This window comes from Suillus fuscotomentosus (assembly GCF_016647785.1).
Source record: "Suillus fuscotomentosus strain FC203 chromosome Unknown F5891scaffold_12, whole genome shotgun sequence".
Taxonomy (NCBI): Eukaryota; Fungi; Basidiomycota; class Agaricomycetes; order Boletales; family Suillaceae; genus Suillus; species Suillus fuscotomentosus.
Genome location: NW_024539524.1, coordinates 428,466 through 448,615, shown reverse-complemented (window position 1 = coordinate 448,615; position 20,150 = coordinate 428,466). Strand labels below are relative to the sequence as shown.

The 20,150-nt window shown below is 48.8% G+C and overlaps 4 protein-coding genes across 4 annotated transcripts; 2 read left to right on the top strand and 2 right to left on the bottom strand.

Annotated features, from left to right (window-relative positions):
- Positions 1 to 7,544: 7,544 nt before the first annotated feature.
- Positions 7,545 to 11,146, top strand: F5891DRAFT_1210189 (AAA domain-containing protein; the record flags this gene model as incomplete). Its single annotated transcript, XM_041369166.1, is given in 16 exon segments — positions 7,545 to 7,735; positions 7,801 to 7,866; positions 7,918 to 8,047; positions 8,103 to 8,218; positions 8,274 to 8,394; positions 8,406 to 8,568; positions 8,620 to 8,894; positions 8,948 to 9,084; positions 9,138 to 9,189; positions 9,244 to 9,342; positions 9,387 to 9,841; positions 9,899 to 10,225; positions 10,286 to 10,424; positions 10,470 to 10,509; positions 10,559 to 10,587; positions 10,640 to 11,146. 16 exon segments carry the CDS (start codon positions 7,545 to 7,547, stop codon positions 10,751 to 10,753), a joined length of 2,454 nt encoding a protein of 817 aa, XP_041229186.1. The 3' UTR covers positions 10,754 to 11,146.
- A 114-nt stretch (positions 11,147 to 11,260) lies between these two features.
- On the bottom strand, positions 11,261 to 13,775 carry F5891DRAFT_1141722 (uncharacterized protein; the record flags this gene model as incomplete). The annotated part of the gene is made up of 9 exons (XM_041364913.1): positions 11,261 to 12,006; positions 12,056 to 12,079; positions 12,137 to 12,302; positions 12,358 to 12,514; positions 12,569 to 12,855; positions 12,882 to 13,010; positions 13,061 to 13,252; positions 13,304 to 13,534; positions 13,584 to 13,775. 9 exons carry the CDS (start codon positions 13,773 to 13,775, stop codon positions 11,261 to 11,263), a joined length of 2,124 nt encoding a protein of 707 aa, XP_041229185.1.
- A 1,851-nt stretch (positions 13,776 to 15,626) lies between these two features.
- Positions 15,627 to 17,484, bottom strand: F5891DRAFT_1210167 (uncharacterized protein; the record flags this gene model as incomplete). The annotated part of the gene is made up of 3 exons (XM_041369165.1): positions 15,627 to 16,870; positions 16,924 to 17,055; positions 17,116 to 17,484. 3 exons carry the CDS (start codon positions 17,482 to 17,484, stop codon positions 15,734 to 15,736), a joined length of 1,638 nt encoding a protein of 545 aa, XP_041229184.1. The 3' UTR covers positions 15,627 to 15,733.
- A 1,172-nt stretch (positions 17,485 to 18,656) lies between these two features.
- F5891DRAFT_1185232 (triose-phosphate transporter family-domain-containing protein) lies at positions 18,657 to 20,150 on the top strand (the record flags this gene model as incomplete). The annotated part of the gene is made up of 4 exons (XM_041366533.1): positions 18,657 to 19,322; positions 19,375 to 19,491; positions 19,550 to 19,940; positions 19,993 to 20,150. The coding sequence occupies 4 exons, from the start codon at positions 18,657 to 18,659 to the stop codon at positions 20,148 to 20,150; spliced, it is 1,332 nt and encodes a 443-aa protein (XP_041229183.1).

Here is a 20,150-nt window from a genome sequence, read left to right as displayed (position 1 = left end):
AGTCATCTGAATCATATAAGAGGTTCCCACAGGCCTGGTGCCATCCTCATACCTTCTCTGCATCTGTGAGGAAATCAAGTAGTGAAATACTCTCCATGTGGTCCCAGGCATGTTCGATCAGGAAAGTCATGCTATATTGGCGCAGCGCGTTACCTTCCCACCCCAATCTCCCATGCAAAATTACTAAAAGTAGATTTAGTTAAAGAGAGTTAGAGAAAAGTTATCAGCCAGGGCTATATTAATGGTACTCAGAGTAAAATGGGAATTTTCGGTAAAGCTCGGTAAAGCTCGGTAACTTCGGTTAGAAACTGACAATTCAGGCAGGAACAACACGCATAGGACATGCGGCACATCGGCATAGTTTCGGACTTCGAAAACTATGCCTGTCATTCGACCACCACGTCCTCGTCGTTCTGCACGCCTCAAGTGTTTGCAGCCCAAATCTATGGACTACAACCAAGGACCCGTCACCCGTGGCCGAGGAAAATCTCGGAGTACTCGAGGTAACGATCATGCTGCCCAGGCACCCAAGCTCGTCGTGCAGTGGCAGGCGGACCCCTCTCGCACCCAGAGGGTTATCGAGTACCTCCGCAACCATCCAGCAGACTGCCGAGTTCTGTTCTTTTCGGACGGGAAACAATCGCATACCGAGGGTGATCGCCCATCGGGCAAGGATAAACTCTCGGTTTGCTCTGTCGTCGCCCGCCATGTTTTCCAGGCTGATCCTAACTATGCGGCGCAATACGCTGAGGTGCCGGATAAGTTTCGCGACTCGACCAACAATCATATCATGAGGTACGATTTTTCGTATCGATTCACATGTGTACTAACATTCCCTCCAGTCTCAAAAAAAGGTTTCGTGAATGTCACGACAAATTAAACTCGACGGGTGCCGGCGTCATGCCAAACGACGTCGCTCAAAATCTGCACGGTATGTTTTTTATATTTATATTTAATCAGATTAAACTAATAAAAATTACAGCGCAAGTACTACATACGTTCCCGTGGTATGACGAGCTCCTCTCCATCATGGGGACAAACCCTGCTCTATCCGTCAAGACCGTCTCATCACGCCCTGGAACTGATCACGCTGCTAACTTCTTCGCTCTCACCCAAGGTGCCCAGACCTCTGGTCAGGCGCCCTTCGTCCCTGCGCCCTCTGGCCAGGCGTCCTTTGGCTCTGCGCCCTCTGGCCAGGCGCCCTTCAACTCTGCGCCCTCTGGCCAGGCGCCCTTTGGCTCTGCGCCATCTGGCCAAGCGCCCTTTGGCTCTGCGCCCTCTGGCCAGGCGCCCTTTGGCTCTGCGCCATCTGGCCAAGCGCCCTTTGGCTCTGCGCCCTCTGGCCAGGCGCCCTTTGGCTCTGCGCCATCTGGCCAAGCACCCTTTGGCTCTGCGCCCTCTGGCCAGGCGCCCTTTGGCTCTGCGCCCTCTGGCCAGGCGCCCTTTGGCTCTGCGCCCTCTGGCCAGGCGCCCTTTGGCTCTGCGCCCTCTGGCCAGGCGCCCTTTGGCTCTGCGCCCTCTGGCCAGGCGCCCTTTGGCTCTGTGCCCTCTGGCCAGGCGCCCTTTGGCTCTGCGCCTTCTGGCCAGGCGCCCTTTGGCTCTGTGCCCTCTGGCCAGGCGCCCTTTGGCTCTGCGCCCTCTGCGCCCTCTGTTCAGGCGCCCTTTACTGTCCCCCCCTTCGCTTCCTCCTCCTCGCCATCCGGGTACCATCCCTCCCATCCCGGCATCATCGCTCGCTCTCACCCTCCCGCGCCTGCCCCCTCCGAGTCCGATACGTATTGTGACAACAATTACGTCGGCGACGGATACGACGAGGACATGGACATGGACCTTCGCTTCGACGACGTGCCACAGCCGCAGCCTCCCGTAACGTCAAATTACTGGGAAGAGGAGGGTGACGTCACCATCTTGAACAGCCCCCCCAAGCCCAGAGCCTCCAAACGTCGGGCACGTCAGTCTGCATCCCCCTCATCATCTCGTTCCCCCTCGCCCAAGTCATCATCATTCGTCCTTCCCCCGAAATCGCAGACCTCCCTCCACGATAGTCGCGCTGCCTTCGGCAAGCGCGTGTCGAGGACAAGCCGGACCAGCGCCAACTCGCCAAAACCCTCGTCCAGCGGCTCCTCGCTGTCGAAAACGACGATGTCGGCACCTGCCTCCACCTCCCAGACGTCACAACTCCCATCCTCCAAGGGGAAAGGGAGGCAGGTGAAACGGGTGCGGTCGGATCTTCAAGGCGACCTGAACCGGCTCAACGACGAGATCGGAAGCGTCCAGTCGGACCGGATCACTCGGGGCGAGCTCAAGAACGAGCGTTACATGGCGAAGTACAACCTCGCCCGTCAGGTAAATGAGCACAAGTTTTTGCGCGAGGAGCGTGTACACTGCGACAAGGAAGCTGTCGCCACTCATCAGCGCTCCCAGGAAGCGAAGGATACGGAGATTCGCCTCCGCGAAGCGGAGGCGAAGATGCATGCTGCGCTGGCACATGCGCATGCTGAGGAGGCAAGAGCGCTTCAGCTGAAGATTGAGTACCAACGTTTGATGAGCGGTTCTAACTCTTGAGGGTGTTGTTGTAGTCTTACTGTTGTCCTTTTGCATCACATATCTCATGCTGTCCTTCATACTACATATGTTGTTATGTTAACCATTAGTCCTGTTCATGTTATGTTGATAGTTCATGTACTACCAGTTTTCAATGGACCATGATGGTGTTTCCTCTTGGCTTTGAAGGTGTGATGCTTGACATATGTTTTCTTGGATAAGTAATGTTTGATAACCTGAGGAGATGTTAGATGGTACATATAACTAGTACACTTGCTAGGATAAGCACCACAATATTAAGCAAGTGAAGAGACTGACCATCACAGTGCTCTAGGTTTATTAGCTTTCTTTGCAACGCAAAGAAAGCTGATTTCAAACCTAAGCAGCTGTGATGGTCAGTCTCTTCACTTGCTTAATATTGTGGTGCTTATCCTAGCAAGTGTACTAGTTATATGTACCATCTAACATCTCCTCAGGTTATCAAACATTACTTATCCAAGAAAACATATGTCAAGCATCACACCTTCAGAGCCAAGAAAACATATTCAAGTGGAAATTTGTAACTACAACTGCTATCCCTGTCTACGTTGTGCCTTTGAGTGAGGGCTGTCAAACAAGAGATCCATCAACCTCTCACGACGAGCATGACCTGGAGTCCCTTCATATAACCTATCACCTACTTGGTCATTACCATCTGGTCCTTCAGCTGCCTCTTGAGACATAAAGTTTCTAGCCTCTTGACAAGACCACTTGACTGATCCCTGGTCCTCTGTCAGAGCATGTTCTTCTTCAAACCGTATGATCATGTTGTGTAGGATCAGACAACACTGAATCCAATGGACTGCTGTCCGTAAGTCATCTGCTGAATTGATATTCTGTCGGAGATCTCGAAGAGATTGAAACCGCCCTTTCAATGCAGCAAATGCATGCTCCACTCGTACACGGACCTAGATAAATCAAATTTAAATCAGAAAAAAATGGAAAAATAAAGGGACAAACTGTAGAAAGGTGATAATTGAATGTCCTCTGATTTGCTGTCAGCCGTCCATTGCGGGGCTTCTTGAAAGGGGCAATGCACCAGGTGTCCAGTGGATAAGCACTGTCTGCCCAGACCCAGTGGCCAGCTGGAAGAAGTGTGTCATGTTCTTGATAGATACGAGTAGATCTGAATGCGTATGCATCATGGATGCTTCCAGGGTGACCAAGAGAATAATCAACTATGAGAAGATTGTGGGGCATAATGACTGCCTTGAATTTATTTTAATTTTAAACCATGAAATTAAAAAAAAAAAAACATACCTGACAGCCCAGGGAATATTTGGATTTCCTGTCATAAAAAGACTGGTGATAAAATCCAGGTGTCTCATACAGGTCAATTGATGTCCCATCAACAGCTAGGACTCCATTCTGCCACTCAGGGCAAGTGGTCACCCGTGCAGTATATTGCCGAGCAAGCTCAAAGTCCTGTGAATCAGGTGGGGGAAAACCCATGAAGGCATCATGCTGGTCAAGCAGTGCAACCATTATACGATTGGTGCAGTTAACCACAGACCCAACACTAATACCAGCCCATTCAGATACATCCTGGAGAGTGGCAGAATTACCATAGTGGCCGACACGGTTGAGAAAAATAGCAAGTTGAATAGAGATAGGAAGCTGGAGGTTGTTGGAATTGTTATGAAAAATGGGGTGGCCAGAAATGAGATTGAGGATGTCATCGAAAATTTCGGGGTCGACACGTAGTTTACGACGAAATAGATGAGGGCGATGTTCCCCAAAATGGACAAGGAGGTGCAGCTGTGAGGCTCGTGGGATAGGCTCACTGGGTCTATGGAGCACACGTGCCCTCTCTACCTCATCCCGAAGACTTGCAATGGAATCTTGAAGACGGTCGTAGTGAGCAGTGGTATGGTTGATGTCATCATCAGATGAGTCATCAGAGAAAGAGTCGGAGGAAGAACTGGAGAAGCCAGATAAAACTGGAGAAAGAGGAGATGGAGGGGTTAACATGATGCTCATGAAAAGGTCAAGGTCTGAGTCACGGGTAAGATCGAAAGAGTCGAGACTCGAGGCAGAGTCTGTAGTAGACTCGTCGTCCTCCAGAAGATGTTGGTATCGGGCTGTGGCTACTGCAAGTGCAGATACATCGATGTCATGCAGCATTTGTGCACGCTTTGACTGACGAGGCATGTTGGGAATCAGGGGATCAAAACTCCTGTCTATCCCTGGCATATGTGACGCACTTTGCGGCGGAGTTTGAAAATTTCGGCAAATTCCGGTGTTTCAGCTTGCTGTGCTCATGTACCTCGTGATCATCACACCCCCTCACTCAGCACTCAACGACGCTCGCGCGCAGCCCACCTCCCTCAGCGAACCGCCAAGGGCTTCTAACATGCTAGGTACGTACAAACTCCTTCTCAACCGTCCTCCGAAACTCCTTCTCAAACGCCCTCAGCGTCTCCAGGCGTTTCACGCTGCCTACCTCCCTAACCGAGCCTCCAAGCGCTTCTATCGCGCCAGGTACTCCCTCCGAAACTCCTTCTCAACCGCCCTCCCAAACTCCTTCTCAACCGCCGCCCTCCGAAACTCCTTCTCAAACACCCTCCGAAACTCCTTCTCAAACACCCTCCGAAACTCCTTCTCAACCGCCGCCCTCCGAAACTCCTTCTCAAACGCCCTCCGCGTCTCCAGGCGTTTCACGCTGCCCTACTCCCTCACCGAACCCCTAAGCGCTTCCAACACGCCAAGCACTCCCTCACGCAGCACTCAACTCGCGCGCAGCGCACCTCCTCACAGAACCGCCAAGCGCTTCTATCACGCCAGGCACTCCCTCCGAAACTCCTCAAACACCTTCCGCGTCTTCGGGCGTCTCATACCACCTTGTGCCATCCTCCTCCAGTTGACGAGGATCGTTCCAATTTTATTGATGCACGCAGCAGTAGATTTTTTACTTTACAGCACGTACCCTCACTGTTACATGTAGATATCGACTTAGTATTTTTTTTCTTGAAATCTTATCTACTTTGCCTATGCTACTTTCGTTTCACTAAGTGTCGTTTGAATGTCCGACATCGTGCCGATGCATATGCCGAGTCTTACTGCTCGAGTTTTGTCCATCTCTAACCGAGAGTTAGCGACATTTAGCGACTTTAGCGACGATTAGCGACGATTAGCGACGTTTAAATTTTTACTCTGAGTACCTCTATTACCTCAAATTGATAAAAGTCTATTACTGGTGAAGACATTCTTAAACAACACTAGATAGACTTTTTGCAACAGATCAATGATCATTGAAATGGGGTAACCTAATAGTACAGTACATGTGAGCAAAACAAACAATTGCGTACGAAAGTGCGAGAGATGGACATGAGAGGATGGGATCAGCACGACACTTGCTCGAACGAAGATTGATACTCACTTCCTGCAAACGGTGGGCAACGACTTGGATCAGCATGGCTCTTGCTCGACGAGGATCGACACTCACTTCCTGCAAACGGTGGGCAACGACTTGGATCAGCATGGCTCTCGTTCGAACGAGGATCGACACTCACTTCCTGAAAACGGTTGGCAACGACTTGGATCGGCGGAATATATAAAAGGCAAAAGGATGCGGAAGCTCAATTGTCAGACGGACCTGATTGAGGACAGTGCTGAGCGCTGAGTGCCCATAAGTGGCTGGGTCGATCGAGTAACTAGAGGATAGACAAACCGACATATCAGTTCCCCATCCAGAGTCGAGTCTACATGCGCGACGTACCTAAATAGTGTCGAGACAAAACTACAAGCCAATAATGAACGCAAATGTGTGAGAACATCACCGAAACTGTTGACTTGAAGACAGGTGTTGTGTTGAAGAAGATAGATATCATCCTAGAATAGTTTTGTTTAAATAAAAAGAACATGATTGTAATAAAAAATCATTGCGCACCAGGTTACTTAATAACGTGGACCGATCTGTGTGACCGACCGAGTACAAGGCCAGTGGCCAGCGCTTCCCTGTAAAGTGCGATATTGTTGAACGTTGAACTGTGTGCTAGAGCATCGAGGCATTGAAAATGTTCGTCTTTGTAGTTGGCCTGTTACTAGCTAATTGAAAACATGCTATGCCTTCGTCTGGTCCAGATAATTTTCGGTTGCTTGAATTTGGGTGTGATGAAGATACTATCGGTTACCACAACTTCGGTCACCCTCTGGTTCGGACAGTCACACAATGTAACACGATAGTAACACAATGTCACATCCGCCGAAACAGATTCCGCTCGGCATCCAGTATCAGCGCCTTCAAGTGCACAGGCCTCGTAGCGTTCATTGTTTTAACTAAAAGTTAAATAATTGAAAAGGTTTTATTGAATGTACATTCTGAACTGGTACAAATTCATGAGGGGCTGTAGGAACTATTTAGATGACTGGGACAATGTGGTGCAAAAGAAGGTGCTGCAAAGGAGTTCCTTGAACTCCAGCAAGGCTCCTTGAATCCGCGACTCGCGCTGGATCGTTTTGCTTGTAGTTATGGTATGGGCACCCTTGCCCCGAGCGCGCCCCATGCACCGTCCAAGACCCTATGAGCACAAATCTACTAATAGTGAGTGGTTCGGCAAATCTAAAACTCCGCTACGGCAGACTCGGTTTGGTGACAAGCAGTGATATTTGGCTCTGTCACACCTGAACAAGGATCTCAATCATTTCTCGACCAATTTCAATTATTCAAGTTCGCAGTAGTGTATTATAAGTGTACAATGATATGTGGTTGGACAGAATATGATTTGAAACAGGGTTAAGTGAGATATTGCAAAGTGTCCGAACCAGAGGGTGACCGAAGTTGTGGTAACCGATAGTAGTGCCTTGGCCTTGACCGGGGCCGCTTACATAAGACGTTGCCAAAGCCAAATTTCCAAAGAAAGATCCAGCTATCTAGTCACGGTGCTCACCATCATCAATACATATTCCTTTCCGGCAATAACAATTTCAGCACGTCCAAATCGACCCCAGGCCTTGGTGATATGGCATCAGAAGCGGACCTCAAAGCCTTTATCTGTCGCCATCGTGAGCTGCTCTCAAAGGAACGCAACGCAGAAATCGAGCGAACTGCCCTGCTGCTCACAAACTGCGGCCCTAAACTTCTGGAACAAAAAGGGCTTGCGCTTGGAAGTCTGAGTGTGGTTGGAATCAACATAGGCCTAGGCGGAAAAACGTGTGGTGTCATTCATTCTCTTCTGCATTTCCGTTTCCTGATTGCTGTCTTACGGAAAAGCGCAGATTAGTCGAACTAGAGCGTCCTACAGCGTTTCACACTTCACAGTTATTTCCTCCTCATAACTTCAGGTATGTCATTGATCGCATACGTGAAAATTGTGTAGTTTAGGTCTCAGAAAGACCGGGAGACCTCGCTCGTATCGAAGAGAATGTATCCTCGAATACTACTGCAAAAAAATCTGCAAAAAGTAAGAAGGCCGCATCTGCTGGCGCTGAAAGCTCCCATACTGCAGAAGGTGTGATATACAAAGTATGACCTCCTGCAGTTCACTTAGGCGGTCACTGACTCGCGCACTCCAAAATAGGTGTCAGATACACGCATCGTCATTACAGTGGACTCTTCAGATTCCAGATCAGACGATCTTGACCTTCCTGAGCGCTGTCGAGTGCTCAAATTGGCTAATAGCGTCACTTATGACAGGTAATCGCGCTGTTCTTTTTCCCATGCGAGTATATTAAACTGTACCATGTTCAAGAATGGATAAAGCGCTCAGCCAATTAGAAAAAACCTGCATTCCTTCATCAAGACAGGCAACTAAACCATACAACTCTGCTCTCCTGATTGCTAACAGCAGCTCAAACAGTCTAGTGACAAAGGTGACTATGAGCTGACACCTCTCATCCGAGTTTTACTCGGAATGTCACCACCTTCTGAAAAGATTCCTATTGCGGAGCTTAAGTTCTTTGACGAATCTCTCAATCCAAGCCAGCAACAAGCTGTCAGATTCTCCCTTGAATCCCAGGAAGTTGCTTGTATACATGGTCCACCTGGTAAAGCTACTTGTCCTCCTACTCAATATAACCACCTGATGACAATAATAGGGACAGGGAAAACACATACCTTAATTGAAATTATACGACAACTCACCTCTCCTTCGGAGAATAGCATCAATGAGAAACAGAGGCGCATACTTGTGTGTGGCGCTTCCAACCTATCTGTCGATAATATCCTAGAGCGTCTTCTTGCCATACCACCTCCTGAGAGGGGCAAGAGAGCGCTCTTGACAGCTACCCGCATAGGCCATCCCGCACGCGTAATGGCTAATCAGGGCGTCTTAGAAGCAACGCTAGAAGTGAAGGCCAACAAGAGCGATCAAGTGATTCTACTCTAGCATCTGATAAGGTGGCTGGTGCTGAGACTTTGAGTTAGGCCGCACTTGCAAGGGACGTCAAAACTGAGATTGAATCAACGCTCGATGTGCTTGCTGGGAAGGGGAAAGGCTCCAAGAAACCGAGAGGTTCGGAACGCAAGAAGATGTGGGAGGAGGTAAAGGCTCTTAGGAAGGAGTAGGCACAGACACCTTGCTCAAACTCGGCGTGCGTACTCACTACTAGTCCAGATACAGGCAGCGCGAAGGCGGAGTTGTCAAGACTATCCTCGGAGAGTCTCAGGTATGACTTGTAATGCTATCATGAACCACCGGGACGATCATTGATTAACTGCAGGTCGTCCTTGCTACATGTCATTCCGCTGGTAGCAGGCAGCTCCGCGACCATACGTTTGATGTAGTCATTATTGACGAGGCAACACAAGCGCTCGAAGCGGTAAGTTGATTCTGTTCCGGATGCAGCCATTAATATACCTGCAGGTATGCTGGATCCCGATATTCAAGGCGAAAAAGCTCATACTGGCGGGTGACCCGATGCAATTGCCACCTACGATTCTCTCTATCGACAAACATAAGAAGAACGCATCGGGGACTGCGACACCAAAGAAGAACGCAAGTACTGTGAATGATCAGAAGAAGTCACGAGAGTCGACAGCATCAAAGCCTCAGCTGCCTGAAGAAGATGAGGGCACGAGTCTCAGTGATACGGATTCTGAAGCGGGATCGGTGAAAGGGGATGAAATCATGGCACAAGATACAACAGTCGAAGTGTCCGAAGGATCCCAGCCGAATCTAAAGCCTGAAACAAAAACTCGAAAGGATGCGAAGAAACGAACTGGCTTGCGACCACCTCGTACATTAGAAACAACGCTTTTTGACCGCCTCGAGAGGATGTATGGTCCAGATATAAAACGCTTGCTCAATGTTCAATACCGGTAAGATACAAGTCATATTCAAGTTGTACTTGAGCAGCCCACAATGCACATCTCTAGCATGCACTCGCAGATTTGCCAGTTTCCTTCCAAAACGCTTTACGCGTCAAAGCTCGTGCCCCATCAATCTGTCAGATCTCATCTCCTCAAGGACATACCCACTGTCAGCGCCTTTACTGCCTCTAAAGACGAGGACACCATCAAAGAAATACTAGGAACGCCAGTCGTGTTTTATGACACTGCGGGTTGCGAATACTTCGAGCGAGTAGACGGAGATAACGACGAAGGCAGCCGCTGCAACGAGAACGAAGCAGCCGTAGTATCAAAATGGGTCGAAAGGCTGGTGGGAGCTGGATTGCTGCCATCACAAATTGCCCTGATCACTCCGTATGGGACCGAGTTTTTCCGGGTTGAGATATGCAAGCCTAACTTATCATTGTGAATCAGGTACCAAGCCCAAGTTACTCTTCTCACTTCCTTGCTTAGGCCAGTGTATGGTCTTGAGCTTGAGATTGGGACAGTCGATGGGATGCAGGGGCGAGAGAAAGACGCTGTCATTATCAGCTTGGTGCGCAGTAATGACAAGGTGTGATTTGTCCTCTCTACCGCGCTTTCCACTGAACGTTTCTAGCGCGAAGTTGGGTTTCTGAAAGAGAAGAGACGTATGAATGGTGTGTAAAATCATTTCTGCGGGGACATCATCATTAAATCATCCGACAGTCGCCATGACTCGAGCCAAGAGACACTTGGTAAAATCGGAAAATGTCTGTCCTCATGGTGTTGACTAATCAGGACTTGCAGTGCATCGTGGGTGATTCGTCGACTGTGAAGCATGGCAGCCCGTATTTGAAGAAATGGCTTGCTTGGCTTGAGGCAAATGCGGATGTGAGGTTTGCGGAATTTGATTCCATTTAATCGTGGATCTTGCCCCTGATCAGCTGTGGGTGATCACAATCTAACTCTGTGATTGCAATTATCAATATGGGTGGTACTATGATGAATCGCCTTGCAGAACGAATGGGGTTTTTTTTGCTTCAGAATGTAGTTCTTTGGGGTCATTGACCCTATGTTGGACATTTGACTCGTCATAAGCTTTTCTTTCATTTCATTTCGTTGGTTTTTAGCTCTATTGGATGATTGGGATGGACTCGTACTCCGCCACTCTAGGTGGCAGAATGAATGGGTTTGTCGTATGATACAACTCTCAAGAAGCCTCAGCTTCTCGAGATCTCACCAGCGAGATGATCATTACATGTGGGCCTGTACAGACTAATGCAAAACACGCGAAGCAAACAACATGCCGTACAGTACAACAATCAGAAAATAAAGGCAATGTTATGTAAAATGAGGGAGATGATGGACGAATAACTTAATGGATACTTGTGATAATAAGAGTACACCACATGGAAGCCAGTCAGCCACTCAGTATTCCTCGACGTCGGTAAAAGAAGCGTAATCAGACAATGTCCGTACATCTTCATACTCTAGCACAACCTCTCGCATTGCATAGCGCATGATCGGCGTCAGGGGCACCAGTTTGGGGCCAATCACTTCGTCCTGCTCGTCTTCCTCGTCAATCTGCCCGAGCTCCCGCGTAGACATATTGATGGGATTCACCACGATCATATCGCCGTCTTCTGAGGACGCACCAAGTGTGCTGCCACTCCCGACATTGATTGGGCTGGGTATGATACCCACCGGTGGGATAACGGTGGTAGGAATTATTGGTTCCGAGCGGGCTGGCGGTTCTCCTTCGTGCGTCACTGGGTCTGTCCAGTGCAGATTCAGCACGCGCCCCTTAATCATCCCATCCACCGCGCGCACACCAAGCTCTCGACAAAGCAAAAAATATGGCAAGTGGTTCGTCCCCACCTGACTCAATTTGCTCATAACCTTGAGCAGTTGCATCGCGCTGAAGTCAGCAGAATATTCCTCACTGACGCTGCCGGGATCGCGGAGAGAGTTTCGAACAGGAGGGTATGATTTGAAACCAGCGGGCCCGAGGTTGGCATGCAGGGCGTCAGGCCCCGAGGAGCGCGGGCGGGCGGCAGGTGTGCTGGGTGTTGTGGGGTCTTGGCCACTGCTGGGCAATGTGGTGGCTTGTGAGGAATGGATGATGTGAAGGTTGAGGACCGCGTGTGCCTGGAGGAAGTGGGAGCTTTGCTTGACTGTGTTACGATGTTAATTGCTGCCAGTGTTATAGCGATGTATGCATACTTTCAAAGTTTCCACCTGCATTGACTGTGAAATATCTGTCAGTATTCCACTTGAAGAGATAAGACAATGATGATAACATACCATAATCATTGACATAATCATGCCAGTGCGCTAATTTGCCACCAAATGCATCATATATTGAGTCGAACGACAAGCCTGAACGCAAGTTCTCTGGAACGCGAGGCAGAATCTTCTCGATAAAAAAGGCGCGCGTATCTGTCTTCGAGCAATCTCCGATGGTGATAATCTACATCCATAATAATAATCAACTCCTGAAGACCACGTAAGGTGTCAAGACGTACTTTACAGTGTTGCATTACGTTTAACTGTCGTAGCCATGCTTGATAAAAAGGGTCGCTGGTAGCGTGGATTACATGACATAATCTGTCTTGCTTCGTGAGCACCAGCATTGAGTCTAGGAGGCATTTCATCGCGTCAGATGACTGAATCAGCGCAGGGCTGTGACGGTGACACATCAGCGCCTGATATATACCTTCGAGTAGGTGTACCCACAGTTTATGTGCTTCGTCGAAGAACACTACCGGAATCCGCTTGATAGCCTTCTCGTGCGACTTTTCGCGAGCGTTGGAGTTGGCCATCGACGAGGACACTTCCTGGTTTTGCTGTCCGTCGCGTGGCTTCTTGCCTTTACGTTTGAACCACCGGGATTTATGCGAGGGTGAAGGTGATGAGCTGTTGAGTTTTGTCCGATCTGAGGACATATCGGAGTCCTTCTTACGTTTTCCATGTTCTGGTTGTTGTTCTGATGGCTCAAACTCGCTATACTTAAGAAGCGAACTCTGAATCAAGAAAGTCAATGAAATACGCATTGGCAAGTAGAAATACGCGCCTGGAAGAGCTCCATGAGTCTCGCAATATCGCTCGTCCTGACTTGCGAACCAGAGCTTCCAACAGGAGATTCGTTAAGCCTTCGTTCGACGTTCAACCTGTCGTGCTGTGATCATATCAGGAATACCATTCTTCAACGCAGTGGGTTACCTGAACCTTGAATTCCAGTCCCTCCTTCTGGAATTCCTCGTATCCAGGCGTCGTCTTGGATATTGCGTCGAAGTAACGCTCCATTTGCTGGGACATACTCATGTAAAGGCTTGTCATATCCGCAAAGCCGGGTATGCGTAGATCGAAGTGAAGAACATGATAGACGTTTCGCGAGAGAATTTCCCGCAAAAGCGCAGTCTATAAACTTTCGGTGAATGGGCGATCGCACTGATAGGTAGAGGAACCAACCTTCCCAACCGAGCTTGCACCAAACAAGATCGTAAACGAAGGCTCACCCTCCAGGATACGTTCGATCACACGCATCTCGGTTTCTCGCGGAAGAAAGCACGGGAGACGGGTGAACGCGTGTTTTGTACGCAACGGAGAGCGCTCGTGTGTGTCGCGTGTCTCGTTGATTTCGTTGCGGGCTTCCTCGAGAAGGCGCCTTGACTCGCTCAGGGAGCGAAGCGTCTCGGAAGGCTGCGAATAAACATGAGTGAGTTGGATTGCGCTGTGGTGAGAGACGCACGTTCAGAAGAACATTAAATACTTCGCTCATACCAAAAAAGTTCCTCCGTCCAAGGTCAGCGCTGTATGCAGCAGAGCTTCTGCGATGGGGTAAGTTTGAGCGGAAGAGCCAGTGCATGGCGTTGGAGGAATATTGGGAGCGTGGGCGAGGAACAGGAGAAGCAGGGCTGGCCTTGGTAGTTCTGGTGCGCATAGTAGTCGAGGGGTGTGGGGATGCCAGCCTTATAAGGAAGAGAAGTGGTGATAGCTAGTGTGATTGGAAAAGTGAATGACCAGATGGCAATGGCAGGCTAGTTATGAGTGTACTTGCAGTGAGGAAAGAAGCACAAAGAGACCATACATCTTACGCATGTTTGTGCCCGGGTGAAGGATGGAAGACAACTCAGCTTGCACAGCACTAAGTCCACGCATCTACATCGTTTGCGTGAGCGCAGTTGATCAATGATCCACGTTGTTCGCGCGAGGCAGCTCTCACCCAGCACGCTCAAAATGGCCTTATATGGAGGCACGATGACGAGAACACTGGAACCTAGACGCATAGTATGCATGGCATCCACTAACATTGAAGAACCTTGGGCCCCACCATCACGATGAGAAGCGAATATACACTGACATGACGTAACAAGGACAAAGAATAATTGATAATTCTTGAAGCTGAGTCAACTGCCTTGTCAAACTGGTATATGCTGTCTACTCATCAGTTACCCCCTTAAGTTATTCTTTTTCTGTACCACAGACCAGGCTTCTATTACTGGACAAACAACAGCGCCTTGATACTGTTTGGGTGGAAGACTTGGGCGTTTGCTGCTTCGCCTTGCCATTCGAGGGTATTTCGCTCCAAACATCAACCAAGTGTCGTAATAACGTAGTAAGAGGAAGGTCTATTGATTGAAAGTAGCTGTAATAACCTGTCCTACTGTACTTAATCCCTACGTAAATTTATCAGTAGTAGTAGGACAGTTGATCCTGTCCCTGAATGACATTTAGTTTGGACACTTGAGTAGGTCTGCTTTAGATAAGATAAGATAAGCTGGTACGACGATCGCAAAATGCTTGTAAATCAAACCACATTCAACAACGTGCGGGTCGACTGTTGCCAACCAGCATTTCCAAGGAGATACATGAATGGCGTGCAACGCGGAAGTACTTACTGAACTAGCATTCAATGGGGATGCGTGCCGCCCGCAACGCCTCATGCAAACAAAGCCAAATTTTCGTACGTTCAGCACTGTCTACCGTCTGATTAATTGGATCTTAGCACCGGCATGACTCACTGATCCATTCCGTCGAAATGCAACTACTCCCTCACTACATGACTTGTGAACAAACCCAGATCCTGAACCTAAATGATGGCGGTGACCGCGTGCAACAGCAGCCTGTGCAACGGCGCTCCGGCTGAGTGACGAGCGAGCCTTCATACTGGATCGATCTGATGATCGTGCTTGCGAGTCTAGTTGCGGCTGCATAACGAAAACTAGTGCGAGTTCGACGGTGAATGATCCAATTCACGGGTGTCAATGATCAGCCACAGACATACTCAAATTGTAGGTAAGTGAATGGCTTATCAAATTGGTGCAAAGGGGAATCCGTCGTCATTAGGGTGGCATGGCACTCCTCGTGTTACTGTTTGCGCACACGACCGGCTGTCCGGTCGCATCCGCTATCTATCAGAATCCCTGGAGCGAATCTTCGCTTTGCGCAGAAGAAAGGTCTTCACCAGCGAAATCGAATCCTATGGGAACAAGGTTTGGGACTTCCGTACGCTTGACCCTAACAACATATTAATGGCATAAAGTAAGGATTAAACATAATAAAGAATTAGATTACCTCGCAACCGACTGCGGCGGCCTTTTCTCATCAGAAACATTGATTTCCAGTTGACAGTGAGATGGAACCTGATGGAACACAATTATATTCCCATAAAATTGTTACCGTAGGTTGAGGTGCTGCTGCGACTCCCAAAACGGAGCTCGCAAAAAACTGGACCTTCTTCTGCCGCTCTTCAAGCGAGATGTGCGGAGATAACTCGTCAGAATATGCACCGATAAAAAAATTGCTGGCGATAGTTTGCGTCTCACTAGAAAATCACATACCAGGTCGATCAAACGAAGATGCCTTCTATGTAGGGAAAATATTATTAATGCTTACGAGTCACTGGCTACTGCCGTCCGATGAACCCAGGACATCAACCTCATCATCAGATTCGACAAGGCGTCCGCGTCTCGAACGCGAGGGACGCAGAGCAAAAACGCTGTCGGGCTCATCTTCATCTTCATCTTCGTCGGAGGAAACTACAATGGGTGCTGTTCGGCCCAGTCTACTGGCAAGTGGTGGTTGGTCTTCCTCGTCGTCCTCGGAGAGGAGATCAGTATCTACGCGCGAACGGCTGTCTTCATTATCGCTGTCATCGGAAAGCTCACGTATATGCGGCAGCCGTCGTATCGGGCCTGGAGGGATTCCAATGTCGTGCTCGTCATCGATGAAATCGCTCTCATAAGCCTCATCATCTCCTTCGTCGTCTTCGTCGTCTTCATCATCATCCTCTTCATCGAAGCCAACGCCCCAACTGAATACCGGCAAACCTGGATACCAATCACCAATCGCTAAACCATCATCTTCGTCATCCCCCTCGCCTTCTTCGAGACCCATCCAGCCTGGATCATCATCAGGGTCAAACTCTTCCACTCCTGCGCCAAAGTCCAAACCGAGTTCATAGTCTGGCCAATCCTCCCTTCCTTCGTGGCCAGGATACCGCCTACCGCATGACGTACACAAGCCATCCCAAATCTCATGCATGCAGTCCAGACATCGGTATATCCCTCCGTCCTCCATATCAAGCATACCGACGTCTTCTCCGCGACGAGGTTCAGCATCAGCATCTTCTGCAAGTAACCAGGGAAGGAAACCGTGGACCGATTTCCTGAAGATGCCATCCCAAGGATCTGCATCCGCAGGCCGATCAACGTTAGCTTGCGCCTCGGAATGTGGAGGCACGTTGGCAAGGTCGCTCTTCCCTATGAGGTGCGCTAGATTCTTGATAGTCCATATTTCTGCGGGACGATCTCGCACGACTGCTCGGCAATGTGGGCATGTCTTTTTCCGTACAATAGCTGGTGCGGCAGGTCTATTATCAGCAGGCGGAGCGTTAAACCATTGAACAAGGCAGTCATAGCAAGCCACGTGACCGCACGGAGCGAGTGCATAAGGCTTGTACATCACGTCGAGGCATATCTGACACGTCAGAGCTTGGCAAATGTTGTTGAGAACACTTTGATGCGCAGCCAGGAGCTGATATGAAAAAAAATTGAATTAAAAATTGACTGCTATAATGAAGTGCGCACCTCGCCCTTTACTGCCAATTCCTTTGTCAGTTGCGAGATCCGGTCTTCAGGTACAACATCTGAGGGGTTTTGCGAATTTGAAGACTGTTTCGTATCACTAAGATTAGCGGTTTCAGCTGAATTGTTTCCTTTCTGTGCGATAACATTATGAGGGAACTAAATGAATTGAAACAAACAATTCTCTAGACATACCAGAGTAGCTGATTGTAATTTCCCCTCAATTTTATTTTCGGTATCGTTCTCGTGACTAAGAGGGTCTGACGGGACCCTGCTCTTGCTTCCTGACGGTGGCGCAGACGTAAATCGAATAACTTCATTGCGAGCCGACACTGGCAGCCGCTGAGGCTGAGACGTCGAACTGTCCTGCATATGATGATCCATTTTGACAACCACTGATTCTTTCTTTCTCCTCTTCTTACGTTTCTTTGTGTCCCGTCTCGTGCTCGTTTCCAGTGACTGATCGACTCTGAGTCTTTTGGAGTTTGAAGGCGCTGACTGAGCAGGGTCTGCCTCTGATGTAGATCGTTTGATACCCTGGGTTAAACCACTGTGTTCCGGCATAGTTAGATACGTCAAAGGCAACCCTGGGGAACTGCGTTAAAGCACGACAGTCCGGGAAAGACGAGATACCTGATGGCCTCCGCGCTCGCACGAAAGGGATGATGCTTAGCTAAGTCCTTGTGAAGGAAATGTTTCTGGAAATTCCAACTTACACGTGATCGTGGGAAGAGAGATGGTCGGGATTTATTTTCCTTCGTCGTCTGGCCAATATTTTAATGTAAAACAATCGTGTAAGGTTGCTATGAGGAACCGAGCAAATATGCCTTATGCGTATCAGGTCTTTTTTCAATTGAGAAGGACCCAGCGACACCTGTAGGTGCAGAGTTGGACCTCCTTGTAACCGCGACGATTAACTCGTTGAACTCCGATTTTCAGAGAGAATTATCTCCTCTCTATGACCGATCAAAGTGCTATCTGATTGGCCCAACCGCAGCTGATAAATCCATGTTTTGCATGCCTGACTTATAAATATCAACCAATCATAGCCAATCAAAACTCGTTCTTCGATGTTAAGGGCTCCGCAGTATTACGTGATCCTAACCCTTAAGCCCTTATAGTAGGACTTTAAAGTTAGCTTTATATTTTAAGGGAACTGTGATTATTTTCTTGATAGGCGTGTATCTGCCTTCCTTGCCGATTCTCCAAGTGAGAGAGCACTTGAATCTTCAGCTTGTGTATAACGACTGGAATCGTGAGAACTGGAATATGTGTGAGTTACGATTCCATGACCTCATGTTTTCGGGGCAACCCGTGCTGGTTGTGATGAGTTACGTGTTGGGCGTCTAAACAAGAATAGCCCGGGGTTATAGCTTTACGCACTCAGAGACGCTTTCTCTCAGAGAGACTTCCACTATCTGTTTTCACATCCTGGCATGTCCTTGTGCGTGAGAGTCGGCGAGGATAAAGATTTGAGTACTATATCGAGTCAATATCCATTTACGACGACCTCTAGCTTGGACAAAGCTCGTTCACACCGACGTACTTCCTCGACGATTGTGCAGGGGCGTGCCCGTGGCGACTCTGCCATCGCTGTCAGATCAACAACTTTGTCTATAGAACGTCTACATCGACGTCATGAGTCACATGCCAATGCCATCCCATCTCGACAGATCCCAGATTCACAGTCAACCCCAGGTTTGAATCCTCATCTTCCGAAAAAAGGATCCGGTAGTATGTACCAACATAAGGGCGCCGGTTTCATACCTCAATCTCCTTCTATTCGAACGTCATCTCTGCAATCTCTTTCGGGAAGCAAAGAAGACGTGTGGGGCACCTACAGGCACACCCTGCAATTCTCGTTGGCAGGTATATCAGCTTCAAGGGACGATAAATCACACAACCGTCACAGCTCTCTTATATCTCGCCAACATTTTTTGCGCAGCAGCAATCGACTTCTGTCACCATCGTCACCCCTCGACATGCAAAGCCTGCTGCCCCCACCTGCCGTCTCTTCTCATACCCGTATACCCGTCCTCGATAACCCTTCGGACCATGAAGAATTCACAACAGAAAAATATACCCCACTACTTGGAACAAACCCATCGTCTCCCCAATCTACACGTCGTTCACTCGCCTTTTGGCTCATTCTTTACTTTTGCTTTAACCTTGGACTTACCTTGTACAACAAAGGTGTCCTCATCCACTTTCCTTTTCCATACACCCTCACTGCGCTGCACGCTTTCTGCGGGACTATCGGAGGGCTCATATTGCTGAAAAATGGTACATTCGTGCCCGCTGAGCTCACCACCGCAGAAAACTTGGCGCTTGTGGCATTTAGTGTACTGTACACTATTAACATCGCCGTCAGCAACATATCCCTGCATTTGGTCACTGTTCCAGTGAGTGACGGCATACTTTGCGCAAGATAGGAGCTGATGATGAGTGCCGTAGTTTCATCAAGTAGTCCGTGCAGCCACGCCAGTTTTCATAATTATTCTCTCCATCTTCTTTTTTGGAACCCGGAGTAGTAATCACAAGATGATATCACTGGTCCCTGTCATGGCCGGCGTTTGTTTTGCGTGAGTCGTTTCTCGCCTCAGAACGTCCCCTTCTAATTTTCATATAGGACATATGGAGACTATTCGTACACGACAAGCGGACTCCTGTTGACCCTACTGGGAACAGTACTTGCTGCCATGAAAACCATCTACACTTCTATCCTACAGTCGACCCCATCACCGACTTCTCCGCAACCACGGGTGAATTTTGTTATCCCCCGCGGTTACAGCTGCATCCGCTAGATCTGTTGACGCGCATGGCGCCGCTTGCGTTCATCCAGTGCGTTTTTCTCGCATATTTTACGGGAGAATTATCCCGCGTGCATACATGGAGTTTGTACGAGATGACGCCTGGAAATGCGGGGCTCCTTGGGCTTAATGGCTTTATTGCGTTTGGCCTGAATATTGTGAGTTTTACGGCGAACAGGGCAGCAGGCCCTCTGAGTATGACTGTTGCTGGTGAGTGACGATTGTTGCACGCACCATAGCGCATCTACTGACGAGCCTATAGCCAATGTCAAACAAGTACTGTCGATATTTTGTGCGGTTGTTCTATTCAAGCTTACAATAACGCCGACAAATGCGCTTGGGATACTTCTTACGATCGCTGGTGGAGTGTGGTACGCAGCCATTGACTATCAAGAAAAGAGAGGAAGATGGAGAAAGTAG